The sequence below is a fragment of the Aspergillus bombycis genome, assembly GCF_001792695.1.
Source record: "Aspergillus bombycis strain NRRL26010 chromosome Unknown contig00047, whole genome shotgun sequence".
NCBI classification, from domain to species: Eukaryota; Fungi; Ascomycota; class Eurotiomycetes; order Eurotiales; family Aspergillaceae; genus Aspergillus; species Aspergillus bombycis.
This window is the reverse complement of record NW_019170049.1, coordinates 101,208-125,223: the sequence shown is the minus strand read 5'-3', so window position 1 is coordinate 125,223 and position 24,016 is coordinate 101,208. Positions and strand designations below refer to the sequence as shown.

The 24,016-nt window shown below is 49.4% G+C and overlaps 8 protein-coding genes across 8 annotated transcripts; 3 read left to right on the top strand and 5 right to left on the bottom strand.

The window, feature by feature from the left end:
• Window positions 1–1,611: 1,611 nt before the first annotated feature.
• ABOM_005778 (carbon-nitrogen hydrolase family protein) lies at window positions 1,612–2,691 on the bottom strand (the record flags this gene model as incomplete). The annotated part of the gene is made up of 3 exons (XM_022532907.1): window positions 1,612–2,238; window positions 2,290–2,467; window positions 2,534–2,691. The coding sequence occupies 3 exons, from the start codon at window positions 2,689–2,691 to the stop codon at window positions 1,612–1,614; spliced, it is 963 nt and encodes a 320-aa protein (XP_022388733.1).
• A 1,953-nt stretch (window positions 2,692–4,644) lies between these two features.
• ABOM_005777 (MBL fold metallo-hydrolase) lies at window positions 4,645–5,535 on the top strand (the record flags this gene model as incomplete). Its single annotated transcript, XM_022532906.1, has 1 exon — window positions 4,645–5,535. One exon carries the CDS (start codon window positions 4,645–4,647, stop codon window positions 5,533–5,535), a length of 891 nt encoding a protein of 296 aa, XP_022388731.1.
• A 3,880-nt stretch (window positions 5,536–9,415) lies between these two features.
• Window positions 9,416–10,366, top strand: ABOM_005776 (uncharacterized protein; the record flags this gene model as incomplete). Its single annotated transcript, XM_022532905.1, has 1 exon — window positions 9,416–10,366. The coding sequence occupies one exon, from the start codon at window positions 9,416–9,418 to the stop codon at window positions 10,364–10,366; it is 951 nt and encodes a 316-aa protein (XP_022388730.1).
• A 1,811-nt stretch (window positions 10,367–12,177) lies between these two features.
• Window positions 12,178–14,472, bottom strand: ABOM_005775 (uncharacterized protein; the record flags this gene model as incomplete). Its single annotated transcript, XM_022532904.1, has 8 exons — window positions 12,178–12,301; window positions 12,357–12,436; window positions 12,490–12,518; window positions 12,569–13,142; window positions 13,345–13,366; window positions 13,776–14,032; window positions 14,085–14,390; window positions 14,449–14,472. The coding sequence occupies 8 exons, from the start codon at window positions 14,470–14,472 to the stop codon at window positions 12,178–12,180; spliced, it is 1,416 nt and encodes a 471-aa protein (XP_022388707.1).
• A 1,382-nt stretch (window positions 14,473–15,854) lies between these two features.
• Window positions 15,855–16,743, bottom strand: ABOM_005774 (uncharacterized protein; the record flags this gene model as incomplete). Its single annotated transcript, XM_022532903.1, has 3 exons — window positions 15,855–16,194; window positions 16,248–16,470; window positions 16,527–16,743. 3 exons carry the CDS (start codon window positions 16,741–16,743, stop codon window positions 15,855–15,857), a joined length of 780 nt encoding a protein of 259 aa, XP_022388732.1.
• A 786-nt stretch (window positions 16,744–17,529) lies between these two features.
• Window positions 17,530–18,947, bottom strand: ABOM_005773 (uncharacterized protein; the record flags this gene model as incomplete). Its single annotated transcript, XM_022532902.1, has 6 exons — window positions 17,530–17,888; window positions 17,945–18,024; window positions 18,080–18,147; window positions 18,205–18,534; window positions 18,600–18,740; window positions 18,798–18,947. The coding sequence occupies 6 exons, from the start codon at window positions 18,945–18,947 to the stop codon at window positions 17,530–17,532; spliced, it is 1,128 nt and encodes a 375-aa protein (XP_022388706.1).
• Window positions 18,948–19,587: 640 nt separating this feature from the next.
• Window positions 19,588–21,310, top strand: ABOM_005772 (cytochrome P450; the record flags this gene model as incomplete). Its single annotated transcript, XM_022532901.1, has 4 exons — window positions 19,588–19,795; window positions 19,852–20,182; window positions 20,239–20,452; window positions 20,507–21,310. 4 exons carry the CDS (start codon window positions 19,588–19,590, stop codon window positions 21,308–21,310), a joined length of 1,557 nt encoding a protein of 518 aa, XP_022388727.1.
• A 1,322-nt stretch (window positions 21,311–22,632) lies between these two features.
• ABOM_005771 (uncharacterized protein) lies at window positions 22,633–23,436 on the bottom strand (the record flags this gene model as incomplete). Its single annotated transcript, XM_022532900.1, has 1 exon — window positions 22,633–23,436. One exon carries the CDS (start codon window positions 23,434–23,436, stop codon window positions 22,633–22,635), a length of 804 nt encoding a protein of 267 aa, XP_022388729.1.
• Window positions 23,437–24,016: the final 580 nt, after the last annotated feature.

The window sequence follows — 24,016 nt, the reverse complement described above, 5'->3', positions numbered from 1 at the left end:
CTTGGCTATTGACGATCACGCAGTAGCTTGCTTCCTGAAAGTGAAGAGAGCAGTCGACTTGGCTGATATCATGAGAAGGGATGGGATGCTACAAAGGGTCTTCTTTGGTCTGGAGATTGATATCCCTTGGCGTGAGACACTGCTTTTGGAATCGACTAGGACACCGACTAGAAAGCTTGGAAGGTAGCCATGGGGATGAGCGGAAAGATTGGATGAAAATAGAGATTTAAGCAGTGGAAGCATTTATGGAAACACTGTCTCATTCTAGCATCATTGGTGATGATGATGATGCTGGAAGTCCGTCGCAAACGCATGCAACCGGCAAATCCTACAGCTGCGTCTGTAAGTTACGATTTTCTGCGATTAGGCCTCAACTGGGTGGCTAGCCAGCCGTGATAAGGAATAAGCTTGAATTACTCTGGGTATTAAATTAATTGAAGTTCACTGCAAAAAGTTCCTTCAACTGGTCCATTGTGATAGGGTCCCATGGAGGGGGGGGGGGGGTTACATGGACTAGTGGGACGCGTCGCAGCTTGGAGATGGGAGTCGTCCCATGCAAACATTAGAAATCAGACGCTACACGCTTCAAAAAGAATGAGTTGTATCTTCACACTGGTGGTACGGAAAGTTTGTCGATTTCCGTCATGGCAGTTCAGAGGCTTAGACGTGACAAAGGAACCGAGTAATGGGACCAAATGGACACGCGACAGCTCTTAAATCATTTGACCAGCTGTCTAGCATATACCCAAATCTGATGCCGCCTTGGCTGCCTGATGGCTAACTAGTAAGAAGGAATTAGGAGAACAGCAGGTTTGGAGAAGGAAGAAGCAAGAATTCCGAGGGTAAAACAGTCCGATGCTCTTAAACGGTGATTTCAACCGAGGTTCAGTACGCTGGGGCTGTAGTTCCAATGCAGGTTGGTCTTACCAAAATCCCGACCTATGGACGACTCTGGCTATAGGTTGGTTAGAATCCACACCCGACTTGGCGGATTCCAGTGCCCAAAACAGTTTAGTGCCTCATCAGTGATCATTAGCACGTCCCGTTGTTGAATACTGTTGTTGTTAAGGCCCTAACGCCGTCCTATCCTGCACTGAAACGATCTAGCCTGATAATGTACATATTGTCCAATGACCTACTCTACGGAGGGGGCCAGATGAACCTTCTGGAATCCAAACGACCGAAACTTCCGAGGACATCTGCAAGTGGCGGGAATACAAGGGTCTTGGCGGGTACTGCTTCTCGATTTGGAAGATGATTCCAAAGCGTTGATGAGGAATCAGATCCTACAGTGTGGGGTTGAATCTGTCAGTCCAAGAGGGATACCGAGTCACCTGGGGCTAACTTATTGGGCTTTCTTTTGGCCCCGTAGAGTTTTTTGAAGTTTGTGTTCGTCCCAACAATTTGACATGACGATGGAAGATCTGAGCTAACTCTACCATCTTCCGAACCTGTATGTCAATCATTATTTTCCGTAATCTCCTTCGTGATTGTTACTTGTCACAATATCGGCTTTCACTCACGCCAGTTCATTTCTCTCAAGCTAACAGACTACATAATCTTTTAAGAGAGTGAAGCATCGATTTTCTAACAGTATCACTGGTGGGGCTCCTAGGCATGGTGTACAGGGCGTGCACCATGAGTATTTACACGCAGGCTCAGCAGCTCAGGGCGAGAATAGTGGCCAACCACGTCGATCCATTGCTTCGCCTTAAGGTGTTCGTCAAGGTCCACATTTGCATAGAGGATCCCTTCTTCTCCTGGGGGTAAAGGGTTGCACAAGGGGGCCCCATCGGCCCCATAGATCATGCTGAAGCCTCCGCCGGGTAATTGGGGATGACTCCACCCAGTAATACCGTTTCTCTCTGCATTTGTCTCCGACATCACTTGCGTGCAGACCAGTACCACACAGGCTCCTTCAAAGGCCACAACCTGTGAAAGTCGCTGGTTCATCGTTGCACTGCACTGGTAGAATGGTTTATCATCCGTTGAGTCTTTCGCATCCCACATTGCAGGCCAGCTCGCGACATGGATCTCCGCATTCTGCTCATATTCGTAGTAGCGTAGCAGCGGCTGCGTGTGCTCCCAGCAGTTCAGGGCTCCTATGCGGCCAAACTCCGTCGGGACGACGGTCTGGAGTGACTCGCCCTGGCCGGTTCCCCAATATGCACGCTCAATGTGAGTGGGTTTGATCTTGCGGCGATTCAGGACGATCTCCCCCGTTGGGTCAATAAACGCCTGCTACCAGTCAGTCTCTTACTCGGCTGTCTGGTGCGGATGCCCTTGTACCTGGGATATATACATAGAGCCATGGTGCCTCTCACTGTAGCCAAGCACTACAAACATGCCGGCCTGTTTCACCGCGGCGCGGATCCTTCGCATCTGTGGCGAGTCCACTGGCATAGAGTTCTGCAAATATTTGACGAAGAAGTCACTATTTGACGCTGGTGGGTTGAGGAACATACACCTTTCGCTCGTTAGCGAAAAAAAAAGGGCCAAAGAGCAACCATTGTAAAGGGGACATCAAACATACCACGGATAACCTGGGATGAAGACCTCAGGAAATCCAAGCACTTGGGTATTGTTCTTGGATGCTTCCTCAATGATGGTAATCACTTTGTTTACTCCTGCTTCCAGGTCATTCCACGCTGGCTCCGCTTGCACGCAGCCGACACGAACTGTCTTGCCCATAGTGATCTAATTGTCGATTCCAGGACGGTATATGAAGGGCTCAACCGAATAGGATCCTGTTGGAAACCTGCGACTCAAGTGTTCCTTGTGTACTGTGAAATATACGGGTTGTGGAATACTGAGCTATATAGAAGCCCAAGTGTGGCTGGCGGATGCCCATTAGCTGGCTGCGGAGCCTCGGCACTTCTGTACCCAGGTATTCCCCCAACCGTTGGACAGGGTGGAGTCAACAGACACCCCAAGTAGGGTGTGACAAGGAAGAATGACCTCGCGGCAAAGACGGATGGCAGTTGAGATGAAAGGCCGCCGTTTCATCCTTCGTTCTTGGGAGTAGTCACTTTCATGGTAGTCAGTAGCGGACAGTTGGGCCATACTACCGTGTAAAGCGGGCAAATAACTTTTCTAAGCCCCGTACCAGCGTTGAAATCTTGAAAGGGCAAATCAAGGTTAGTATTTGCTGCCTGAAGAGGTCATCATACTAAGGAGGACATACGAAAGCACCTTGGAGAGAGCTCCGATCTTGGCGGGTTCTAGCTCCAAACACGGCTTAGTGCATGACATCAACGGAATACCTGCCATGAATCCAAGATCCATGTTTTACAGTCAAGCTTTTCCATGCATTTCGTTCAGGAGGCCCTCGCCACAAATCATTACTGCCCCGTGGTCAGTGCTAAAAGACACTAGAGATACTGCCAAGGACCTGCACTCCTACACCCGTATCAGTTATCCTCATAACCAACTCTATCTTGCCTCTGGAAATGGAACCCCCCGGGCCGAAAATACATCTTGCGTTAGTTTTGGTGGGCAAGACCTCCACGTTCATCCAGAGGAGGAGATCAAGGCGACAATCAAAGCCCTCCAAGGATTGGTTTCCATAGATATTCAAACACTAGTAAGCTTTGCATGGTATCACGCAGGCCCACCATAACAATTGCAGATTTTCTACAACTCGTCAAAAGATGAATCCCTAGGGGGGGCGTGGTATGGTTCCTTCTTTGGGCATTGGGCTGGCAGAGCTTTATAGACGGTGCAATGGAAGAAGGCGCTCGGAAATACAACCAAAGACCCTTTGAATCCCAGTTACCGGATGTCATCTTCCAAAATGGGAGGGAATTCCTGAAAACCAGTAGAAGGCTGGAGGGGGACGTCGTATAGATCGACTGTCATGGTTTGGAGAACAGTTGAATAATTCTCCCGTTCTGTGGGTTGGTTCCTGCTTCCCCCAACGCGGAACACAGTCCTACCACTCCACGGTCAAGAACACTCCCTAGTCCAGCCGGGCCACGCCTACGGCCGCTAGGAGCCTCCGTACACGCCGACAAGTCCCATGGGTAGTTGGACAATAAGAACTCCATTCTGCCCGAGCTGAAGATTTTCTGCAGGATAATAGTGGCTCACATCTTAGGATTATTGGGATTTTTGTTCTGACATGCTTGCTGAGATGATGTAGAATGTATTTATGTACCTCTCGTGCTCCTTTCTCCATTAGCCAGTGGCATTCGGTTATTTTCTCCTCCATGGCTTGAAGCTGAATGTTGATTACTTGGCTGCCGGTTCCAGTCCGAGGTTTCACACGTCCATACTCCATATACCATCTAGTTACAAGTCGTAAATGAATAAACTAATCAGCCCCACTCGGCATCCCACATAGCGTCCATAGCCCAACGATCATCAATCGGCGGTTCAGTGACCTCATATGCTCCCTGACGCTCCTTCGGGGTTTTGCGAAGGATGACTAGTCTCCAAGTGTAGAGATTTGCCACGTCTTGGCGGCCTGAGTAACCAGAAGCGGCAAGCTTCTATCCAACGGATGCACCGCGATGGCGAGTAGGATCGGAATTCTACTAGTATATAAGACGGTGGGCTCGTCTCTCTGTCAATGTTGATGAGAGCCAGAGTTCCTGCATTATTTTTCCTTTCAGTTTCTTTCATCTCGTGTCCTCAGCCCCCGCCATGAAGCTTCTGCCCGTGTATCCTTTGGCCTTGACCGCTGCGCTGGTGGCTGCCTCTCCAGCAGCCGTCAACAACAGTGACTCGGGGGCTGCTGCGTCGGCCATCCACTTCGGGATCACACATATCATCAATGCCGCGTCCGTCTTTGATATCAACGGGGTGACGTTCCTCATTGATCCCTTCTTTTCGCCCCAGAACACTAGCTTTCCTGTCCCGGGCCTCAGCAAAGCGATCTGGTCATTGCTGGAGCCGGCTCTGACGCCCGAACAAATCCCTCCGATTGACGCCGTGCTGCTCAGCCATGAAGACCATCCTGATAATCTCGACCCCATTGCCCGGATGCGGTTCCTTGACGGTCGCAAGGTTCTCACGACGCCGGCGGGAACGGAGGCGCTCCAACCTCGACCCGGAGTGCAGGCCATGGAGAACTGGAAGACGGTCAGCTTGGAATTGAATGGACAGGTCTGGAACTTCACCGGCACCCCATGCCAGCACATGCCCGGCGGGCAGGTGACCGGCTTTATTATTACCGGCCCTGGGTTTGGAAGCACCGACGGCCGTCCCAATGCCATCTGGTACTCCGGTGACACCCTGTACCTTCCGGAATTGGCACAAATGCGCGAACAATTTCACATTAAAGTGGCCGTCTTGAATATGGGCGCTGCCTATTTGATCTCGGATGTCGGCGAGCCGTACCGGATTATCATGAACGGAACCGAAGTTGCGCGCACCTTCCAAGACGTCGGAGCTGAGATCCTGGTCCCACTGCATTATGACTCTTTCAGCCACTTCCCCGAGGGCAAAGACGATGCCCGGCGGGACTTTGAATCGGCCGGGGTTGCGGACAAGGTTCACTGGGTTACGTCCGGCCAGCGGACAACGATCCTCTAGCATCCCATCCCCAAAGCCATTGGGAACTGATGTGGATGGGATCGGGGGTTCCGTTAGATGAAGAAGCGGGGCTAGCGGAAGGTCAAGCATTGGAGCCGCTATGGAACGAACAGAGCTGGAGTTCGATGTTCGTCAGTCGGTCTCCGCCCACCGTTTCGTGGTTGACTTCATCTCATCCGCCGGTCGAACGACTTTTAGCGCCTTTCGGGTTGTTGCGTGAAGGAATGGGGCTATGAAAGGGAACTTCCATGTATTTGTTAAGTTTTACTTGTACCAACACACGAATATCGTCCTCTGTACCATATGACGTGAGACTCCAACTCAACGGCCCCATAGTCGTAGCACGAGAGTACTGGGAAGTAAAATCTCGATCCGTCCATGAGAGAGAGCTTAAAACCCTCGACGGGGGATGATCAGCGGTGGGTCCTGTCGACCCTTTCGTATAGTATTTGAGTTGGAACTGTGGACGCCCCGAATCCGCGCGTCCCGAAATTGCGCTTCTTCTAGTGCGAACCCCCCCCCCTCTTCTCTTTGCACTTGGCCAAACTACACCGTGAACCCTATCCAAGTGTTGTGGTTGAACAGTGTCCTTTCCTACCGGACAATGAAATTCAAAAGCCAGTCGGTTTGTCAAAATTGCCGGGATCGTAAAATCGGAGTACGTTACGTTTCCCCATCGTGTTTTCTTTCTTTTTGTTTTTCTTTTTCTTTTTCTTTTTTTTTTTGTTTGGGTTTCTCCACCCACACCAAGCCGGGTACATGGACGCTGGTGATAGTGAACTAACCAAACCGACTAGTGTGATGGGAAACGCCCTGCTTGTACGCAGTGCCTGCATTTTCGAGAATCATGCCCAGGTTATCGGCAACCGGTCATTTTTGTGAACCAGGCCCCTGGCGCCACCCGCAACAACACCTATCTACAAGAGCATCCACGCGGCAACCGGCTGGCTCCGGGGGGAGTGGGCAGCGCGACGGGAAATGTTTTGCAGAATTTCACCAAATTCAGATGGTCGACAGCGGAAGAGTTGCTGGCGGTGGCCATTGACCATTTCATCCCCGGGCCCAAGGTGCCGGTGTTGCTCTCGGAGCTGTATACATCTCAATCGCTGGTCTGCGCTTCCTGGTTGGACGCGCTTCCCCGTTTGATTAATCAAGAACGATACGGATCTCTTCTCCTACAGACGGTGAGAACCCTAGGTCTTTCGATTCTCTGTAAAGGACAGGCAAAACCAGAGTGTGACTCCCAGCGTCTCCGATCCTACTGTTCTGCGATCCATCAGCTGCGAAGCCGAGCGCTTCTCAGTGATGATCACAGTCGCGAGCAGACCGTCGCAGCAATTATGTCCTTGACACTTGCAGAGGTACGCCGAGAGCAAACGCGAAGTCAGCCGGCTACCGTGTATTCACTAATGACATTGGCCTTTTCGTTCCCCAGCTGGTGATGCCAACTTCCCAGAAAGGCTGGAAAGTTCATGTCAGGGCAGTGGGTGAAATAATGCGAACCATTGGTCCCGATCAGTTTGTTGTCTCGACTGCCCACCGACTATTTGTTGGCTTCCGTCCTATTATTGTATGTAGAAACAGAAAGGCCCCAAGACTGTGGGACAGCAAGATAACACTGTTGCAGCTGATTGAAGCCATCCTCTCGCACACACCGACCTTTTTGGAGCGCAATGAGTGGCAAAGTGTTCCGTTTCAGAAGCACTTCCCATCTCCGATGCAACGGCTGTTAAGCTGCGCGGCTATTCTTCCGTCATTACTGCAGCGAGCCGACTCAGTAAAACACACCCCCCCACAGAATGGTGTCGCCGAAAGACGGGAAGTCGCACTGGCACTGACTAAATTACTCGAGGCTCTTCAAGAATGGGAACTGTCATATAAGAACTCTTGTCCAGAACCTCTGTACTGGCCCAAGCCCAAGGGTGCACACGCGGACGACACCTCCATACCATTGTCATGCTGGTTTCCTAATGCCCTCACGGCCACCGCTCTCATTCATTCCTGGGCCTTTCAGATTATTTGTCATGCGCAGATCGACCAACTGGAAGAATTGAACAGGGTCCCTCGAGGCTGTCGAGACCGCGACGACGGTTCCACCTTTCAAATCTCGGAGGGACCCGTTGACTTGTCCATCAGGATTTGCCAAAGTATGGACTACTTCTTGGACGACCAGATGAGGATATATGGCCCTGCCGCGGCTATATTTCCCTTTCAGGTTGCGTACGAGACCTTGCTTTTGTATTTACGCCCGCATTCCAACCAGATGAAAGTGTACGAAGCCATAATTGTTCGCTTCTCGCAAAAGGGGTTCGATGTCAAGTCGCCTGCATCCACGGTCCGTTCGACGAAATAACAGCCACAGGAACCCTTGGACAGAGACAGAGACTAACTTCCCTTAGTGATTCCCAGCTGGTGACATACTATTAGCGACACATTCTTACATTCTGCTGTCACGAGCCTACCCTTTCCCAATGATCATGAAGCATAGATGGAGGGACATCACACCTGGTCAATGTGTGTACGGGTGGGTTTAGACCCTTGGTGAGACAAATTAGTGACAGGCTGAGCGTTGGCGCCATCTTTAGTTTGCGTTGCCTTAAGTGTACAGCAGAGAATGCTAACGTGTGATGGTCATACCATGCGAAGTGGATAGACATGGCCATCGGACTAGTTACCCTCGCGAATCCCCACCTGCTGCGGTCATACGGTATTGCTATGGTGGCTCTTAACCCTCGGGAGCGCAGAAGCTGAGTCCTTCTCAGAGCATATGTCCGGCCATCTGTATTTCCACTTGCTTGTCCGCGGCAGTGGTGGCCCTTGCCACAATGAAATTGTTCCTGCTGGTACGCAGTGCGGGTAACAGTGACTGCGACTATGCCGTATCACGCTGGATAGAGAGGGGGCCAGAAGAGTATAACAAAAGCCCTATGCCCGAGTCCAATATTAACCGGCCTACAACTTCTATCTTCCACATCTAAGAGCTACTTCCTATATTATTTTATATCTCTATAATAACAATCCCTATCCGTAAATAACGAAAATATATCAAAAATAAATATTAAATCTACAGAAAGGCCGCAGAACTATTCTATACTAGGTTCCGCGAGTAAATCTATTTAGAGTGGCATAACCTAGCGGTTAGGTATAACTGACCCTATTAACCTAACCTAACCTGGCCAAACGCCAGTCTCGAAGAGAACTAGTTCTAAAAATATCTTGCAGAATATTTATAGAGCAGAAAATTTTATCTTATTTAATCGGTGCGATGAGTAAATTAAAAAGTGTTAGTATATATTTCGGAAAATCGGCGCCGGTGGTCCGAGGTCTGGGGGGGTAATAGGGTCACCTGTAGTCACGAGTGGGTTCAACCTAACTGGATCCAGACTAGAAGAGCGAAACGCTGGGCAACTCTAACTTTTACTGCATCTCGAGTCTGGATCTTGGTCGATATTGATTGGAGGATAAGTAAGTTTAAATGGGGGGTGCTTGGTATTTTTTGCCTTTTTGTTAAAGCCACTGCTTCTCTTCCGCATGGACCTTCTCCTATACTAGTATATCTACGACACAAGAGTATGTGGCTGTCAAGCTGACTCTGTAACCTACTGGAGCTGCGGGTGAACTAAATGGTTAGTCGAATACGAACAGCGAGGAATGAATCTCATCGCGTAAAAAGACACTAGACCCAAGAGGGCAGCCATCTGCAAATGCCCCCCGCAAAATTTCTCCGGTTCCAACTCACAAGCACCTTTTTCCCTTTTCTTTTTCGTGCTGTGTTGGCAGCCCATGATCTGGCCACCCCTATACTCATCGCCCAGACCATGGACATTGTACAGTTCACTGCTACTGCCACACCCTCTCCCTGACTGCGTCCCGCACAATTATGTCGACCGACAGCTCGTCTAGCCCGTCAAATTGGGTTACGGGTAGTTACACGGGTAACAGCGATGGCCTTCGCATTACGATCACCACCTTCGTGGTGATCGCCTGGTATAACTCCATTGAGTTAATGGTGCTCATCTTCTCGATCTTCAAGCAGTATAAAGGGATTTACTTTTGGAGTTTGCTGATTTCGACCGCGGGGATCCTCCCCTACTCGATCGGCTTTTTCATGAAATTTTTCGATCTGACGTCAGCCATCTGGGTCTCCTTGACGCTTGTCACCGTTGGGTGGTGGACCATGGTGACCGGGCAGTCATTCGTACTTTACTCAAGGCTACATCTGGTCGTTCAAAATACAAGGGTGTTGAATTTCGTCTGTGGCATGATCATTGCCAACATCTTTCTCCTCCATGTCCCGACCACCGTACTGACCTATGCCGCCAATTACATGCAGTCCTACAGGTACCTGCATGCGTATAATATCATGGAGAGAGTCCAAGTGGCGGGGTTCTGCGCCCAAGAACTCATCATCTCGGGTATCTACATATGGGAAACGACCCGCATGCTGAAATTGAACCCCAACCGAGACAACCGTAACATCATCTTGCAGTTATTCATGATGAACCTGGTCTGCATCCTGATGGACATTGCTCTGATCGCAGTAGAATGCGCGAACTACTACATATACCAGACCACGCTGAAAGCGACTGTGTACAGTATTAAGCTCAAGATCGAATACGGAGTCTTGAACAAGTTGATCTACATTGCGAAGCAATCTGCGGGAAGGCCAGCAGAAGATCCCTATATTGAATTGAGCCGACTCAGCCCCAATGCCAACTCCGATACTACGCGCACAACAACGCAATCTAAGCCGCATCGCTCCAGCATAGAAGATATCAGCTTCCGCCTACGTTCACTTGTAGCGTCACCGCACTGCCGCCAAGACCGGTGAAGATATCCTCAACCGGCGCAGGCCAACAGCAAACCCCTTTTGATGGCCCACTGTGAGGCTTCTTCTACCTCTACGCCATCCAGTATTACGACCTGCTCTAATTGCATTAGTCCGATATGATTCCCCTGCGCGCAGTCGCTAGATTCCCTTCTCCTGCGCTTACGTCAGGGACTAAGCTTTCTGTGGGGGCTTTTTCGGTATACGGGGTCTGGCTGGCCCTCTGTGCTCTTTGGGTCTCCTTCATCTAGAACATGCTGCTCTGCTGTGTACGATGTTTGCTCCCGTATAATCACAAGCTATCCGTATCTTGAGCGCGACCCGATCCAGGACCTAATCCTTCACGATTACGGCAGCCGTCGCTCCCTTGGACAAAAATAAGCGGTATGCTAATTACGTCAAATCGCAATTACCCCCCCACCTTCTATTTCCCTGGCTACATCCGCACCAATGCCGGCACAGGCCTATTTTCACTCAACGCTTATTCACCCGCGCGTGATTGGGCCGGTTTCCCAATTTCTTTTCGACGTTTGGGCTAAGCATGATCCTTGCCAGCATGCCGAGCCTATCTAGGCCACCCTGCCGGTGATATCGGAGCCGCTATGGTTAAATGTACCTTCATATGTGGATAGGCTGCGCTGGGTGTGGTGGATGGCTCTCCCGTTTGAGGTCCTCGTTTGATCGATCTAGAAGAAAAGGGAGATGAACACGAAGCCCGAGAAGTGGTGACAAGTCGTGGAGAGGTACTGGTTGCCGAAGAGAACCCTGTCCCTTGCTCGAAAGGTGATGCGAGGTCGGTCGATGGAGACACTGCTAGCCATACCTCCATGCAGTGTGCAGATGGGAACGTCAAGTAAGTGCTTGCTGTTGATTTTGCGATATTTCCACATTCTGTGTACTACTCACTTTTATCCTTCCCACGCCGGTATCATACTTATTGTTTCTATCTTAGTGTCAATAGAATTGCACGATTTTCTCTATTCCGTACGATTTTTGCACCATTCCCGAAAAATGCATACACCTCAAGAGGAGATCTTGTTTCTAAAGGAGATTAATCCTATTCAAGATCATGGATAACGTATTTAGTAGACGAGCCAATCAGCCCTTCTGATTCCAGCCCGTCATATCGCTTGCAGCAAATAAAACAAGGCTTATTGGTACAGGAGGCTCATAGAACGCAAAAGAGATGCAGATGAAACCATACAGGCAGATGGGGCCTTCCCTGCTAAATCGGCCTCTAAGCATGCCCTGTCTAAATGTTCTGGCTGTGATATGCAGGACCATAGAATCACAAGCTACCCGAATTAATACAGTCACCCACTTTATCAAATAAAAATACGAATTTGTACTGTTTGAAGCGTCTTCCGTGTTCAAAGGGCGGTTGGGGTGTCGGCTCGGTGGTGTAGTATTTCGCTAAAGAACTACCGCGGTAGCTCACCACTTGCGATCGATTTCACCACCAGCAACCAGGTAGAAAATGAGCTGTACAGCCACATAGAAAGAACATTACGGTGTATTGAATTTATACTCTATAAATACGATATCTAGGAATTTTATTAATCCCGAAAGCTCTGTTGTAGACGGGTTTACTTGCCTCGACGATTTACAGTAGGAGGGTCTCTTCAGCAGCTTCAGGCTCTCGAGTACTAATATCTTGCGAATTAGGCATCATAGAAGGCCTGGAGGTGAGCTTCTTTCCTCTCGGCATTCCAACTACCATTGGACAACCCCCCCCAGGTACTTTCTGCTCATCTGGCCAGTGAACAACTCACCATGGATTCCAGTTTGCTACAGTATCAAACGTATTCACTATATTAAGGACGAGTATCTCTCTCGAGAGCCCCGGGAGCACGTTCAATATCGGCAACATCTCTCCCATGCACGTAATTCCTACGGGCCCACTCGAGTACTTTGGAGTAGTCCCGGCACTTGTGGATGCTATATCAGGTCAATACAGAGAAACGTTTACAAATGCTGATCTGTTGCAACTTACGTATTAAAGTCTGGGAATGGTTGCTTCCAACCCTTGGCCCATACATACGTTACCATGCCGACGTCAGGGTCGCACATGAGCTACACAATGTTAAATCAAGTGTAAGCAGCTGAACTTTTGTAAAGTTGCTTACTTTCTGACGGAGCATATCAATGCAATGATCTGGAATCCGCTTAGTACCATCTTGCGTTGGGGCTTGAATATAAACCTACCTAAGTGATATCTCAACGTCTTGCCATCCTCCCACTCGTCTATCCTCGATAGGTAATAGTCCATATTCGTTGCTTTGCGAAGCATGTTTACACAGTGCAGTTGGTGAAATACCTCTATTGTGGCTATATAGCCGCCGCCCAGCTCTTCTGTGTACTCGGCCGCATATTCGGATGCATTAATCTTGTCGAGTTGGGCTTTAGACAAGCGGACGAGGCCTCCCTCTGGGTAAATGAGCTCGTCCCATGCATCGTCGATCTCCTGGCTGGGAGGGCCACGATATTTGTTGGGGTCCCTAAGGGCACCGTTAAATCGTTGAATGGACAGCTGATCATTAAATGTGTCAAGTGCGGGCGACCATGCTGCCATTTTTCTCGTGTATGTGTCCTTTGGTTCCATGGATATGATCAGGGATGTCAGGGCACCCAGTATCAATCCAGCACCGACGCCGATCAGTATGCACCGCAAATTCCATGTTCGTAATTCTGGTCGATCATGGGTGCTCTGTTGCGTCTCTTGAAATTCATCACCATCGGCAACTCCATCCACTTGCTGGTAGTGGGATATATTCATTGTCTGTATCAAATACAACCAGAAAAGCGGATGGAGAGTTGTTGGCATTCAGAAGAGTACGCTCGTTCACCCCGAACCTATGAATGGAAAAGTATCCCTAAGTCGCTACACAGCCCTGGTTCTAACAGCTCTCCTGCATTGTTTCAATTTCATTGGATTGAGCGGCAATTCATCTTCCGGTTGTACGTTATTGGCTCGAAGATACCTTAACATCAAGATCTAGCATCCTGCATCATCCACTTAGGTCAGATACTATTCTTGGAGCTGACCACCACACCCACCTGGATACATAAGCGTGTATTGAAATCATGAGTTATGAAGTGAGACACGTAGTCTCGAGCGCTTAATTTTGCATCAGCTGTGCATTTGTAACCCAATGGCGGACTTTCTTGACGTGCTACTTTCTGAATACATGCATGCATACAGGACAAATAAGGAGGTGAAACAGCAACCAAATGTGAAGCCTGATCATAATTGGTTATCCATGAGTATCGTAATGTGCGGTCAATTTTTTTAGGCCGAAATTAGGCAAGTGGTGGAACAATAAGCATGCCTCTAGCGTGCGGGATTTAACCCTCTCCACAGAGCTAATCCTGCCTCTCACTCGACTGAATTAGCATACATACACAAAATTACTCTAGATCTGCGCAATGCCCCGTCGGCCAACACGCGGAATGACGTTGAGCCCAGTTTTCCAAAGCATTCCAATCCCGACACGGCCGGTGTTGCCCATCACCGGTTAGTCTCGACCGGTAAGGGATATAGATTGGGGTATCATCTGCCCTGCATTGGATAGCTTGACGCAAAGCGTCATAGCAGTGGTTGATGTGAGCAGCTTTGTCATCCACCGACTTCCCTGATAATAAGGCTTGGATTGTCTCGCGTAGATAAATCTTTCGTACCGTTAGTATTGTTCTGCTGCAGCCCTAGCCACGTAGCACTCACCACACAGTGCATTTCATGAAACGCTTCCAACACGTACACACCCTTGCTTGGGTCATCAGGAAAATCTTCCGCGAGGGGGAGTCCGAAGTCGGCCGCCTCGTGGTGCGGGATAGCCACGAAGCCATTGGTAGTGAATTTTGCCCAGGCCACGTCGGAGATAGTCTGATTCACATCGCTATATTCAGTGTAGGTGCGGAATTGCTTCCATGTTTCCCCACGCGCGTAGATCCCCGCTATATTCTGCATAAGCCCCAATACACCTGCGAGGGCCGTTTGCTTACTGACTAAAGCCTTGATGGTGTGCCGCTAGTTTCAGTACCTGGTTCTGCTTGTAGAGCACCATGTTGCATATGACAGACATCACCAGCAGAATCAATAGTATCCCCATCTGCTGGCAGTACGACCCGGCTCTTCGACTGCTCCCCGGGGTGACCAATCTTTCTCCCTCCTCTTCCATGTAGTGGAGGTCGAATCGGTGGTTGCTGCTATTATCTTGGGATATTCTGTCCGGTGAACAGGCCATAATCAAGAGATTCCAAGGCTTTGACACCACAAATCAAACTCGATAGAGGAGGAACGAGCAAGGTATGGGGTTGGTGGCAAATCAACCAGAATAACCCCTGCCATTATCAGTAGAGCTATTGTGGAACCCTTTTTCTCTCTGTCGATCATCTGCCTCGACTACGTAGTACAGCACCACTACTATTTTTGGTTTGTGTGTTTGACCTTCTCTTTCTCAAGACACGAGGCTGATTCGCATGAGTCAAGGCCGGCTATCGGTCCCTTAACATAAGTTGATCGACAACAAGCCCACCTACCGGAATCCCGTTTTATTTGTTGGGTTAACTGTCACTCATTATTTGGAATCATTTGGCAAAGACTAACGCGATGTAGTCGCCCGTGCATACGCCCCTGAGCACCCTTGTCCACTACTAGTACCGCCATCAGTACGATCCGGGGTCGAGCTGCTAGCAAACTTCCACAAGCTGACTCCAACGGGAATGACATGCAGTGCCCCTGGCTGGTAGTCTTACGTCCATGAATCGGTTCATTCATGCTACTAAGTTTGGTCCGCACCCCAACAACACTCGATAAAGTCCTTTCCCAATATGTTGGTGAAAAGTGGCGTGTGCCAGGCGGCTCAAAAGGTCGGCAGGTAATGCTCCAGCTAGAATATAAATATTCAGATAGCCATGAAGATGTTCAAACTACCTATAGAGCCGGAGACTCCGAATCGCATATCCTCACCAATTCACTATCGCTCCTGTATGCCAAACCAAACACGATGAAGAGCAGTCTCGTCTGGTCTATGACCCTTATCTTGTGCGGCACCACTGTCTTGGCACGTGAGTCGGATACTCAAAAGGCTAAATATAATGAACTCGACTGATTTATCCACCAGAACCGGTTGCCTCACGCGTTGAATCTATGGTCTGGGGTACCCATGTTGGCAAACGCTGCAAACGAAGCGATGAAATAGCCGACGGCACTCAAATTGCAGAAGGCTGGAAGCGTAACGATGAAATCGAAGACGGCACTCAAATCGCAAAGGGTTGGTAGAATGTGACGGGTGGACAAAAAAGGTTTTTCTAGATGTGGAATGGATATATCAACAGCAGAGGGGAGCTTTGCGCATTTACCTGTGGTCTATCAGTAAAATATGCAATTCAAGCTTCTATCAGGCTATCTGGGCTCGAATACTGCGGCGCATTCCCTGGTGGACCATCATATCATTCTATTCGCAATGTGATTCTTTGCTGCGCCCATGACCTACCAACCTATTAATTGAATCCCATCATCATCATTCTCACAGTGATCAAAATGATCTACCAGTCGCACTGGATGGTCGCTGTCCGCGTAGCAGGCGGTGTTCTCCTTCGCCCATTTCTTCCGACTGTTCCAGTCAATACATTTCCGCAGTTGTCGGTCCCCTGTAACATTGCGTCCCCATGTATAGAGTAGCGTATCTCCCGAGTTCCCGCACACAATGTACTGCAAGAGGCTGTCGAAGCAGTGCCGTGAGTGTCCGATTGGTATCTTAGGAGTTTCGCCCTTGGCCAACTGGGTGAACGTTCTGCGGATGACCGTCAGGCAGTGGACTTGATGATATCTGTCGCCATATCATTAGAACCAGTGACCTCAAGTGTAGGCAAATAGACATACGCATCAATAATGTAGACACCCTTAGAGTGATCCGAGAATAGGCTCATGCTTGCGGGCAAGTTATGCTGTGTGGCCCATTCATGCGGAACCGCAACGATTCCGTGAGCAGGCACAATTTTGTCCCAGGCTGCATTGGCGATTTCTTCCCCCTCGAAATCACCAGAGCTGTAGACCTCGCTATGCCATTGGAACTGTACCCAGCGGGTGTCGTCGGATGTGAGACCTTTTAGGGGATAAGCTGTATGCTTCATTCTATGCTGCAGGGGTGTGTTGTCTTACGATACTCCTGAGATTTGACAAGCCCTCGCCAGTTTAAAGGGTCCTGTGCACGTTCGAGCAGCAGAGTTCCGGATAGAATGCAGAGTCCGGTGATGAGTATCTCTCTCCAGAGTCCCACGATTTGCGAAACGTAGCGGCGGAATTGGGTGTTTCCTTGCGCTGGGGCATCCTCTGGTGGGAGGTACCGGTACCTCGGCGATAAACAGTGTTTGAACATGGCTTCTTGTGAGGTTTGCGTTCCCCAAGTCACATTCCAACTTATGCGATATCTAAACGGGACATCATAGATGGTAGTGTCGGTATTACACTTGGAATTGAAGTGCCGTGGAATTTAGCCGACGGGGTATAACCGTTAGCTATAATGCTTCTCATTTCCCTGTTTCGTGCTACGATGCATATTATGGATCTTATGGGCGTTGAACTATTACTTTCGGCCCACTGGTGGATCTCGAACCGGGTATCGCTGTGGAAGAGAGACTAGACATAGCCCATTCATGCACGCCGCGTCAGGCACTTTTTCTGCCCGCCTAACTCGGGTAGCAAACGCAAATGAGACATACAGCTAAAGGCAGGGGATATGGCTTAACACGTATTTATGGTGGCGCCTGTATGATAAATATGCAGGAGATAATTAGTACCGCCGCTATTAGGTAGAGAGGATAAAAACATGCACTACTGCCGAACGGAACAAACCCACCCTATTTTCGTACTTTCCGATTCGCCGTATCCTGGTGGCTTTTCACCAAATGATATCCCCTGATGGGAAGCTGATAGATGACGTGCTAAACTGCTGCCCATCTAGCCCTCTTGACCCCATCCTCCGTATATATGACTTACGTTTTATTTGTCCCATTATGCCTTATTGTGAGTAGCCAAGAGATGCGTATTAGCTAAGCTACTCTGCCAGATACGACAATACAAAAAGTAGCAATGCATTTGTCTTAGACATAGACGTTGAACTGTGTGGCTACAAAGTCCCTAATAATGAATTGATGGCGAGGACTTAGTACTGCTCAAGCTCGTGCTCAACCCGAATCCCCGATTTTGGCCCTCCATATGATTTCACTGAACCGCGTACTTCCACAGCATAAGTATTACTCGTGCCGTCGGATCTGTGACGCTGGAAGTTAGAATTTGGACATGCTGAGTTACCCAAGGAACCAAGATCATCGAGTGCTATATCGCCAGAGAGTTGCAGCCATCGTTTCTTCAGTGAGCGCATGGACCACATTCTTCGGAGGCTGCTCAGGATAGAGCGTGCAGGAAAGGTTACATATAATGGACGCAGGCACGGCAGACAGATGACAATGATTCCAAGTCCACATTCAATCATGGTCCAGAATAGCAGGTACGTAATTAGGGCTAGGGCGCATTAGCTGTGGAGAGGATCAAGGAAGGGAAAACTTGGGGCGGCTTACTCTCTCCGTCAGATTGAGCGAATGCGTTCACGACATATTTAATGTAGATGACCATTCTTGTTGCGGATGCTGCAGTTGCGCTGTTTATTTATTAGTAATTCTATACACCACCGTGTCAATAGGTAGATTTCTTACACAAGACCAACAAGAAACACGCCCATGATTGCCATCTTTTGCTGCATAGTCATATTCAAAGTTAGAATCTTTGCGATTGTAAGCACGCTGTTCACCTGTCTTGCAAAGAATATTCATCGACTCACCTTCGGAATAGGCATAGACCAGATCACTACATCCATAATGAAATCTGAGATCGCATAACCCTCCAGGAGTGGTAACTGAGCACTGCATTTCTCGGCAACCACGGCCACTGGTTTCCATGCATTTGCCGGGTAAATTCCACATAGAAAGACCGACCCGATGCCGAATGCTGTCGTCCAGGCCAGGATGAGAACGATAACCATCCAGGTCACGATACCGAATACTGTTCTACTCATTCGGGCACCACAGAAAAGCTTTCGGTAGAAGAAGAGAATGCTAAGCTTGATGAACCCAAAGGCGAGGATGGCGGCGATGTCAGCGAAATATTGTATCTAAGGGGGTCATTAACGCCGATAGTGACAGCCAAAAGGCACGACCAGAGCATGAATAGATATACCTGTTGGAGTCTGATCTGGCGTGGCGATGTGGAGAAGAGGTAACCATTGGGGCCGGGGACAGTTGGGGGAGGGAGGACATCCCCTAAGGATTTCGTCACGCCTCCCCATATCAGTAGAGTTGCCAGAACTAATTCGAATATCTAGTCAAGCTTCAGCGACACAGCCGAGGAGGTGTCAGTGAGAAGTATCATGCATACCAATGCCGGGATCGTCAACCAATCGTCAATCCATAGCATAGACAGTGATCCAACTTTGATCCGCGTGTAGAACCGCAAGGCGACCACGGTGATTCCTAATACAGGGAACACCGTGCTAATGACTATCACTGCCACTGGTGTAGCGTACATCCGTGCCACGTTTAGCTAAAGGGGGCAGCCAGCTATCATTTCTGTTTACGCTGCACTTCCACATACGCACTAAGCAAGACCAAAAGATCATTTAAGTATTGAAAACGAAGTGGGCCTCTACGGATGGTTATGAGGGGTTCTTGTCGTAGAATTTCGTGAGAGCAATCATTTATCCTTCCTAGGCGATCCGCAGTTTCATTTTTTTTTTTTTCAGCGGCAAGATAGCAAGCAATCTATGCATATACTAGAGATGTATATAGATGCCAGGACCCCTTGCGGTCGTGGTAGGTATTTTGGTTTCATTTCGGGCCGCTTGCGCCACTGTACAGCCTTGCATTAGGGCTTCCAGCGTTGCATCCGGTATCTGCCGCTAGTTAATTTGATACCACAGGGATACAAGAGGTGATTGCCCATCGTTAGTAACATTCTATTGCATAGGCTAGCTAGGGTCCTACTAGGTTAGGCGTAGATGCTTCTTCTTTGTGTGACTGTCTTGGCATTGAGCTTCGTGGCGCTTATCTTCTAACAATTCCCCTCCAAGCACCATTCTTTGACTACCTACAGACACCCTCATTCAGAGTTTAGAGTCAAATATTATCCGAAACCCACGCTATTTCTTGCTTTGTACCACACAGTCGCTATGACTCTGCTTCAGGTGGTCGAGACAAGCTGCATCCTTCTGGCGCTATGGACCGCCGTTGGAGCCATCCGTCGACTCTATTTTCATTCCTTATCCCACATCCCAGGCCCCCGACTGGCCGCACTCACCTGGTGGTATGAGTTCTACTACGACGCCGTCCAGCCAGGGCAGTACGTTTTTAAGATTCAAGAACTTCACAAGCAATACGGTATGGTTCTTCTTCCCGGTTTGAACTACCGCAGTACTGATTGGATGCGATCTCAGGTCCCATCATCCGCGTAACCCCGGATGAGGTTCACATCAACGACGTCGGTTACCTCGACACGATCTACGCCCCGTCCATGACCCGCCTCGACAAGTATGACTACCAGCTACGCACCTTACGTGTTCCCGGGGGCATCGGGACCACCGCCGATTACCATCTTCATAAGATCCGTCGGGAAGCGCTCACTCCCTTCTTCAGTAAGCGCAACGTCCTCTCGCTCGAAGACGTAATCACCGCCAAGGTGAACCAGTTGTGCGATTTGATCGCCAAACACGTGGCGACGGGAACTGCAATCAATCTGTCGGACGCGTTTTATGGCTTTTCCAACGAGTATGAATCTCGATCAACTAAACACCCTAGTCACGAGTACTCATTGCGAAGTGTAGTGTTGTCGCCAACTTTTTGTTTGCCCACCAAACCGACGTACTCGCAGATGAGCAGGAGGCAGCCAGACTCCGCCACAACAGTCATGAATTGCTCAAGGGAATCAACATGAACAAGCACTTCCCATGGATCCCCGATATCCTCGAAGCACTACCACAACGCCTAACCAGGCCTATCATGCCTCCTGGGCTCATTGACATGCTCGAACTCTTCGATGTAAGTCCTCCACCGTCCACCACAGACAATGTACACCACTAACAACAATCCCAGAGAGTCCGCGCGGAATTGACCACAATCATAACGGCAAAGGCATCCGGCACTTCGAGCGAGAAAAAACCGCTCAATCCAGGAGGCAAAGAATCCGTCTACGAATCTGTCCTCGACAACCCCAACCTCCCCGCATCCGAAAAAGCCCTCCTGCGCCTCGAACAAGAAGGCGCATTACTGACCCTCGCAGGAACAGAGTCCCCCGCCCAAACTCTCAATATTATCTTCTACCATCTTCTCGCCAGCCCCTCTCTCCTCGCCACACTTCGCAAAGAACTAGACACCCTGCCGACACCCTCGACCTGGACGCAACTAGAGCAGCTCCCGTACCTCTCCGCCATCATCGAAGAAGGCAACCGACTCTCCTTCGGCGTCACCGCTCGCGCCGCCCGTATCCAGCACAAGCCCATCACCTATACTCCATCCGCGTATGTGACCACACCAGGGCCCACGCGCAGGTCCTATATCCTCCCTCCTGGCACACCCGTCAGCATTACGACGTTGAGCGCGCATACTGCTGAATCGGTCTTCCCGGATCCGTATATGTTTAATCCTGAGCGCTGGCTGGGGGATGAGGGTCGCGAGCGTAGGAAGTTCCAATTAGCTTTTTCAAGAGGCGGAAGGAAGTGTTTGGGCATTGAGCTTGCGAGGGCAGAGCTGTATCTTGTTACTGCTGCGCTTGTGCGGATGTTTGATCTAGAGCTATGGGAGACGGATGAGAGGGATGTTTCTTTTGAGCACGATTATCATGTTGCGATGCCGAAGGATGGGTCGAAGGGGGTGAGGGTTGTGGCTAAGCTACGTTGAGTGGGGATGGAAGCTTATACAGAACTTAGATGTGTCAATGGATAAAGCTGAGTGGATGTATGGATGAATAGAGTGCCATGCATGACTTTGTTTCTTGGACACTGTATCCATGCATAAAACTCACAGGGTAATGGATATGCCAAGTGCTTTCCTACGAATATCTAAACTTAGTCCGAAGTATCGGGTGACAGTGGTCATGGATTTGGCACTTGGCAAAGGGTAACATTGGCTGTTTGCAATGTGAGATTTCCGGCGTTACTGCGCCTCGCTCGGACGATCATAAACCGCACTGTAGGCAAAAACAGGGATTCGCCGTAGGGCTGATGATGGATCAAACCAATGGTATGTAAATATGACTCGAGACACGGCATAATAAGTGTAGGGAGGGAGATACCCAGTCCACGAGGGCTAGCCTTGTCACGCGACGGTTTATGTGCCAAAGCACTCCCTTTAAAGGATGAATCCATATTTACCCCGGCAACTTAAATAAGTACACTACCAATGGGAGTGTAGAAGAGAGGCGGTCAATGGTAGTTCAACGTCTAATGCATATACCCTTTGTTCTCAACTATAGGGACGGGAGGCCGTTGCGCTACTGGCTCTCTTTCTTATGGCGCCATCAGGAGGTTGGCGAATGGGACCACAGGGAACTTAAATGGACACCACTTCACCGTTAATCCCAGTTGTACAGGGGGGTCGGGTCCTACCAAGAATCAGACCGCAAGACGATCCTAGGGGTGGGTGATCTAGACCCCTGGATAACGTCTCCTCTATGGGTATAATGAGTTTAGTGTGTGTAACGGTGCCGTGTCCGAGCGCAGGAGCTCTGGCATAGTACCTGAGATAATTAAAGACAGCCTTCGAGCACCGTGTCGGCAAGTCAAGACTCAGCCTAGTTGCAGGTGCGATCGAATCTTGTTGAAACCCTCCGAAAGTTATATTCTGACTTTCATACTAAACGAAGAGATGTGTGTGGATTATCAAGCTATCACGATACATAGCCAGGGCTGCAGAAACTCAGAATGTAACAAGGCCGAGCTGATCCCGGGTCCGGATTGCCCTGAAAAGCCAGCCGCAGGTCCCAGGAATGCCTGTCCTAAATATGAAGTGCGGCACAGTGGGTCTAACAGAGTAAAAGGGAAATGTCCTAAACACAGGTATGAAATACCTCGCCAATCTGGTCCAAACCGCTCTAAACTCAATTGCATTGCCAGGGAACCCCTAAATCTGCCGCGTTTTATATAACCCTTGGCTAGATGCTCGCAGCCTTCACTGATACCATCATAGCTGGAAAGCTTTCTCAAAAATGACAGTCGAGCTCTTCATATCGTCCATCCAGTGCAAGAGCTGCGCCAGGAGAAGATCAGAGGAGGGACTGGGATATCTTTCAGAATATCTGAAGTGACTTTGTACTCGCTCATCCAGCATTTCAGAATCACGGTCCTCCATGGCACAACTCTTATCTCGTCTAGTGAAGGAAACGTTTTGTTCGAATATAATTGTTGGATCTTTTCGTCTTCCAATCCCTCGTAAGGTTTGTGACCGACCAATATCTCGTAAATAGTGGAACCGAGGGCAAATATATCACTTTGCACCGTGTTCGGCGCATCTTCATCCCTCGGCAGAAAATGTGTCGCGTTCTCCATGATAATGGCATCCAGACCATGCAATGACGATCCACCAAAGTCGCATAGCCTAGCGTTGCGTCGTTTATCAACAAGGAATTGTCGAGCGGAAAGGTCGGAGTGAATAACCCCTTTCCCATGAATGAAGATGACTGCTTCAATGGCCTGTCGAACCATCCGATGTCTGAAGCGATCACTCGCACAATGGTCCCTCAAATATGACTCTAGGTCGCCATTTGCCTCATATTGAGTATCAATATAATTATCGCTGCAGTGTAGACATCGCGCGATGCGTTTGTGTCTTCCGAGGTGCCGATAGACTTGAGCTTCGATCTCGACCGCGCGGGTGCTGTAGATGTCTGACTTATCTGAGGGGATCTTTCGAACAATGCTGTTGTTGAGTCGATGGACGACAGTGAATTGCCCAATGCCTAAAATATTTTGCTGGTTCGGCTGCTTGACACTGCGGCTGAGTTGGTTATTGCAGCATATTAACCACATCTTTCAAAAATCTCTATCCAACGTCCGAAGCACAAATACGGAGATAATAGTAGAGAGACAGTTCGGCTCACATATTATGACGTCGATACGTGTGCTAGAATGGCCCCCCAAGATACTCGCAAACACGAAGCGAAGGTGTCATCCTTCGGGGAGCCCCGTATATCATGTCTTATATGCTCAATCTTAGGGGGGTTGTCTCACCTCCGAGGAAATCGAGATTACTGTCGAACTCCCCCGCATGGACTCTCTTTGTGTAACAAGAATAACTTTACGCGTGGTACAGTGCTCGACCGGATATCACAGAAAGAGAGGCATGGCTCCACAGGGATAGCTTTCATGTAGAGCATCGCTGTCCGGCCAAGTATCATTTGTCCTCACCGCCACCAAACGTAAGTGAAGCTGAGCTCCAACCAGTAGCCCCTTACTTGCCGTGGCGCATGGGTACATTACTTCCGTGCAGGCCGGCGCGGCAGAAGAGAATGACAGGACAATCTAGGTTTTGCCTACCATTACATCGAGCTTATATCATATACAGTTTAGGTAGCCAAGCCCGTGAAGGCCGTGGATAGCCTAGAACCAA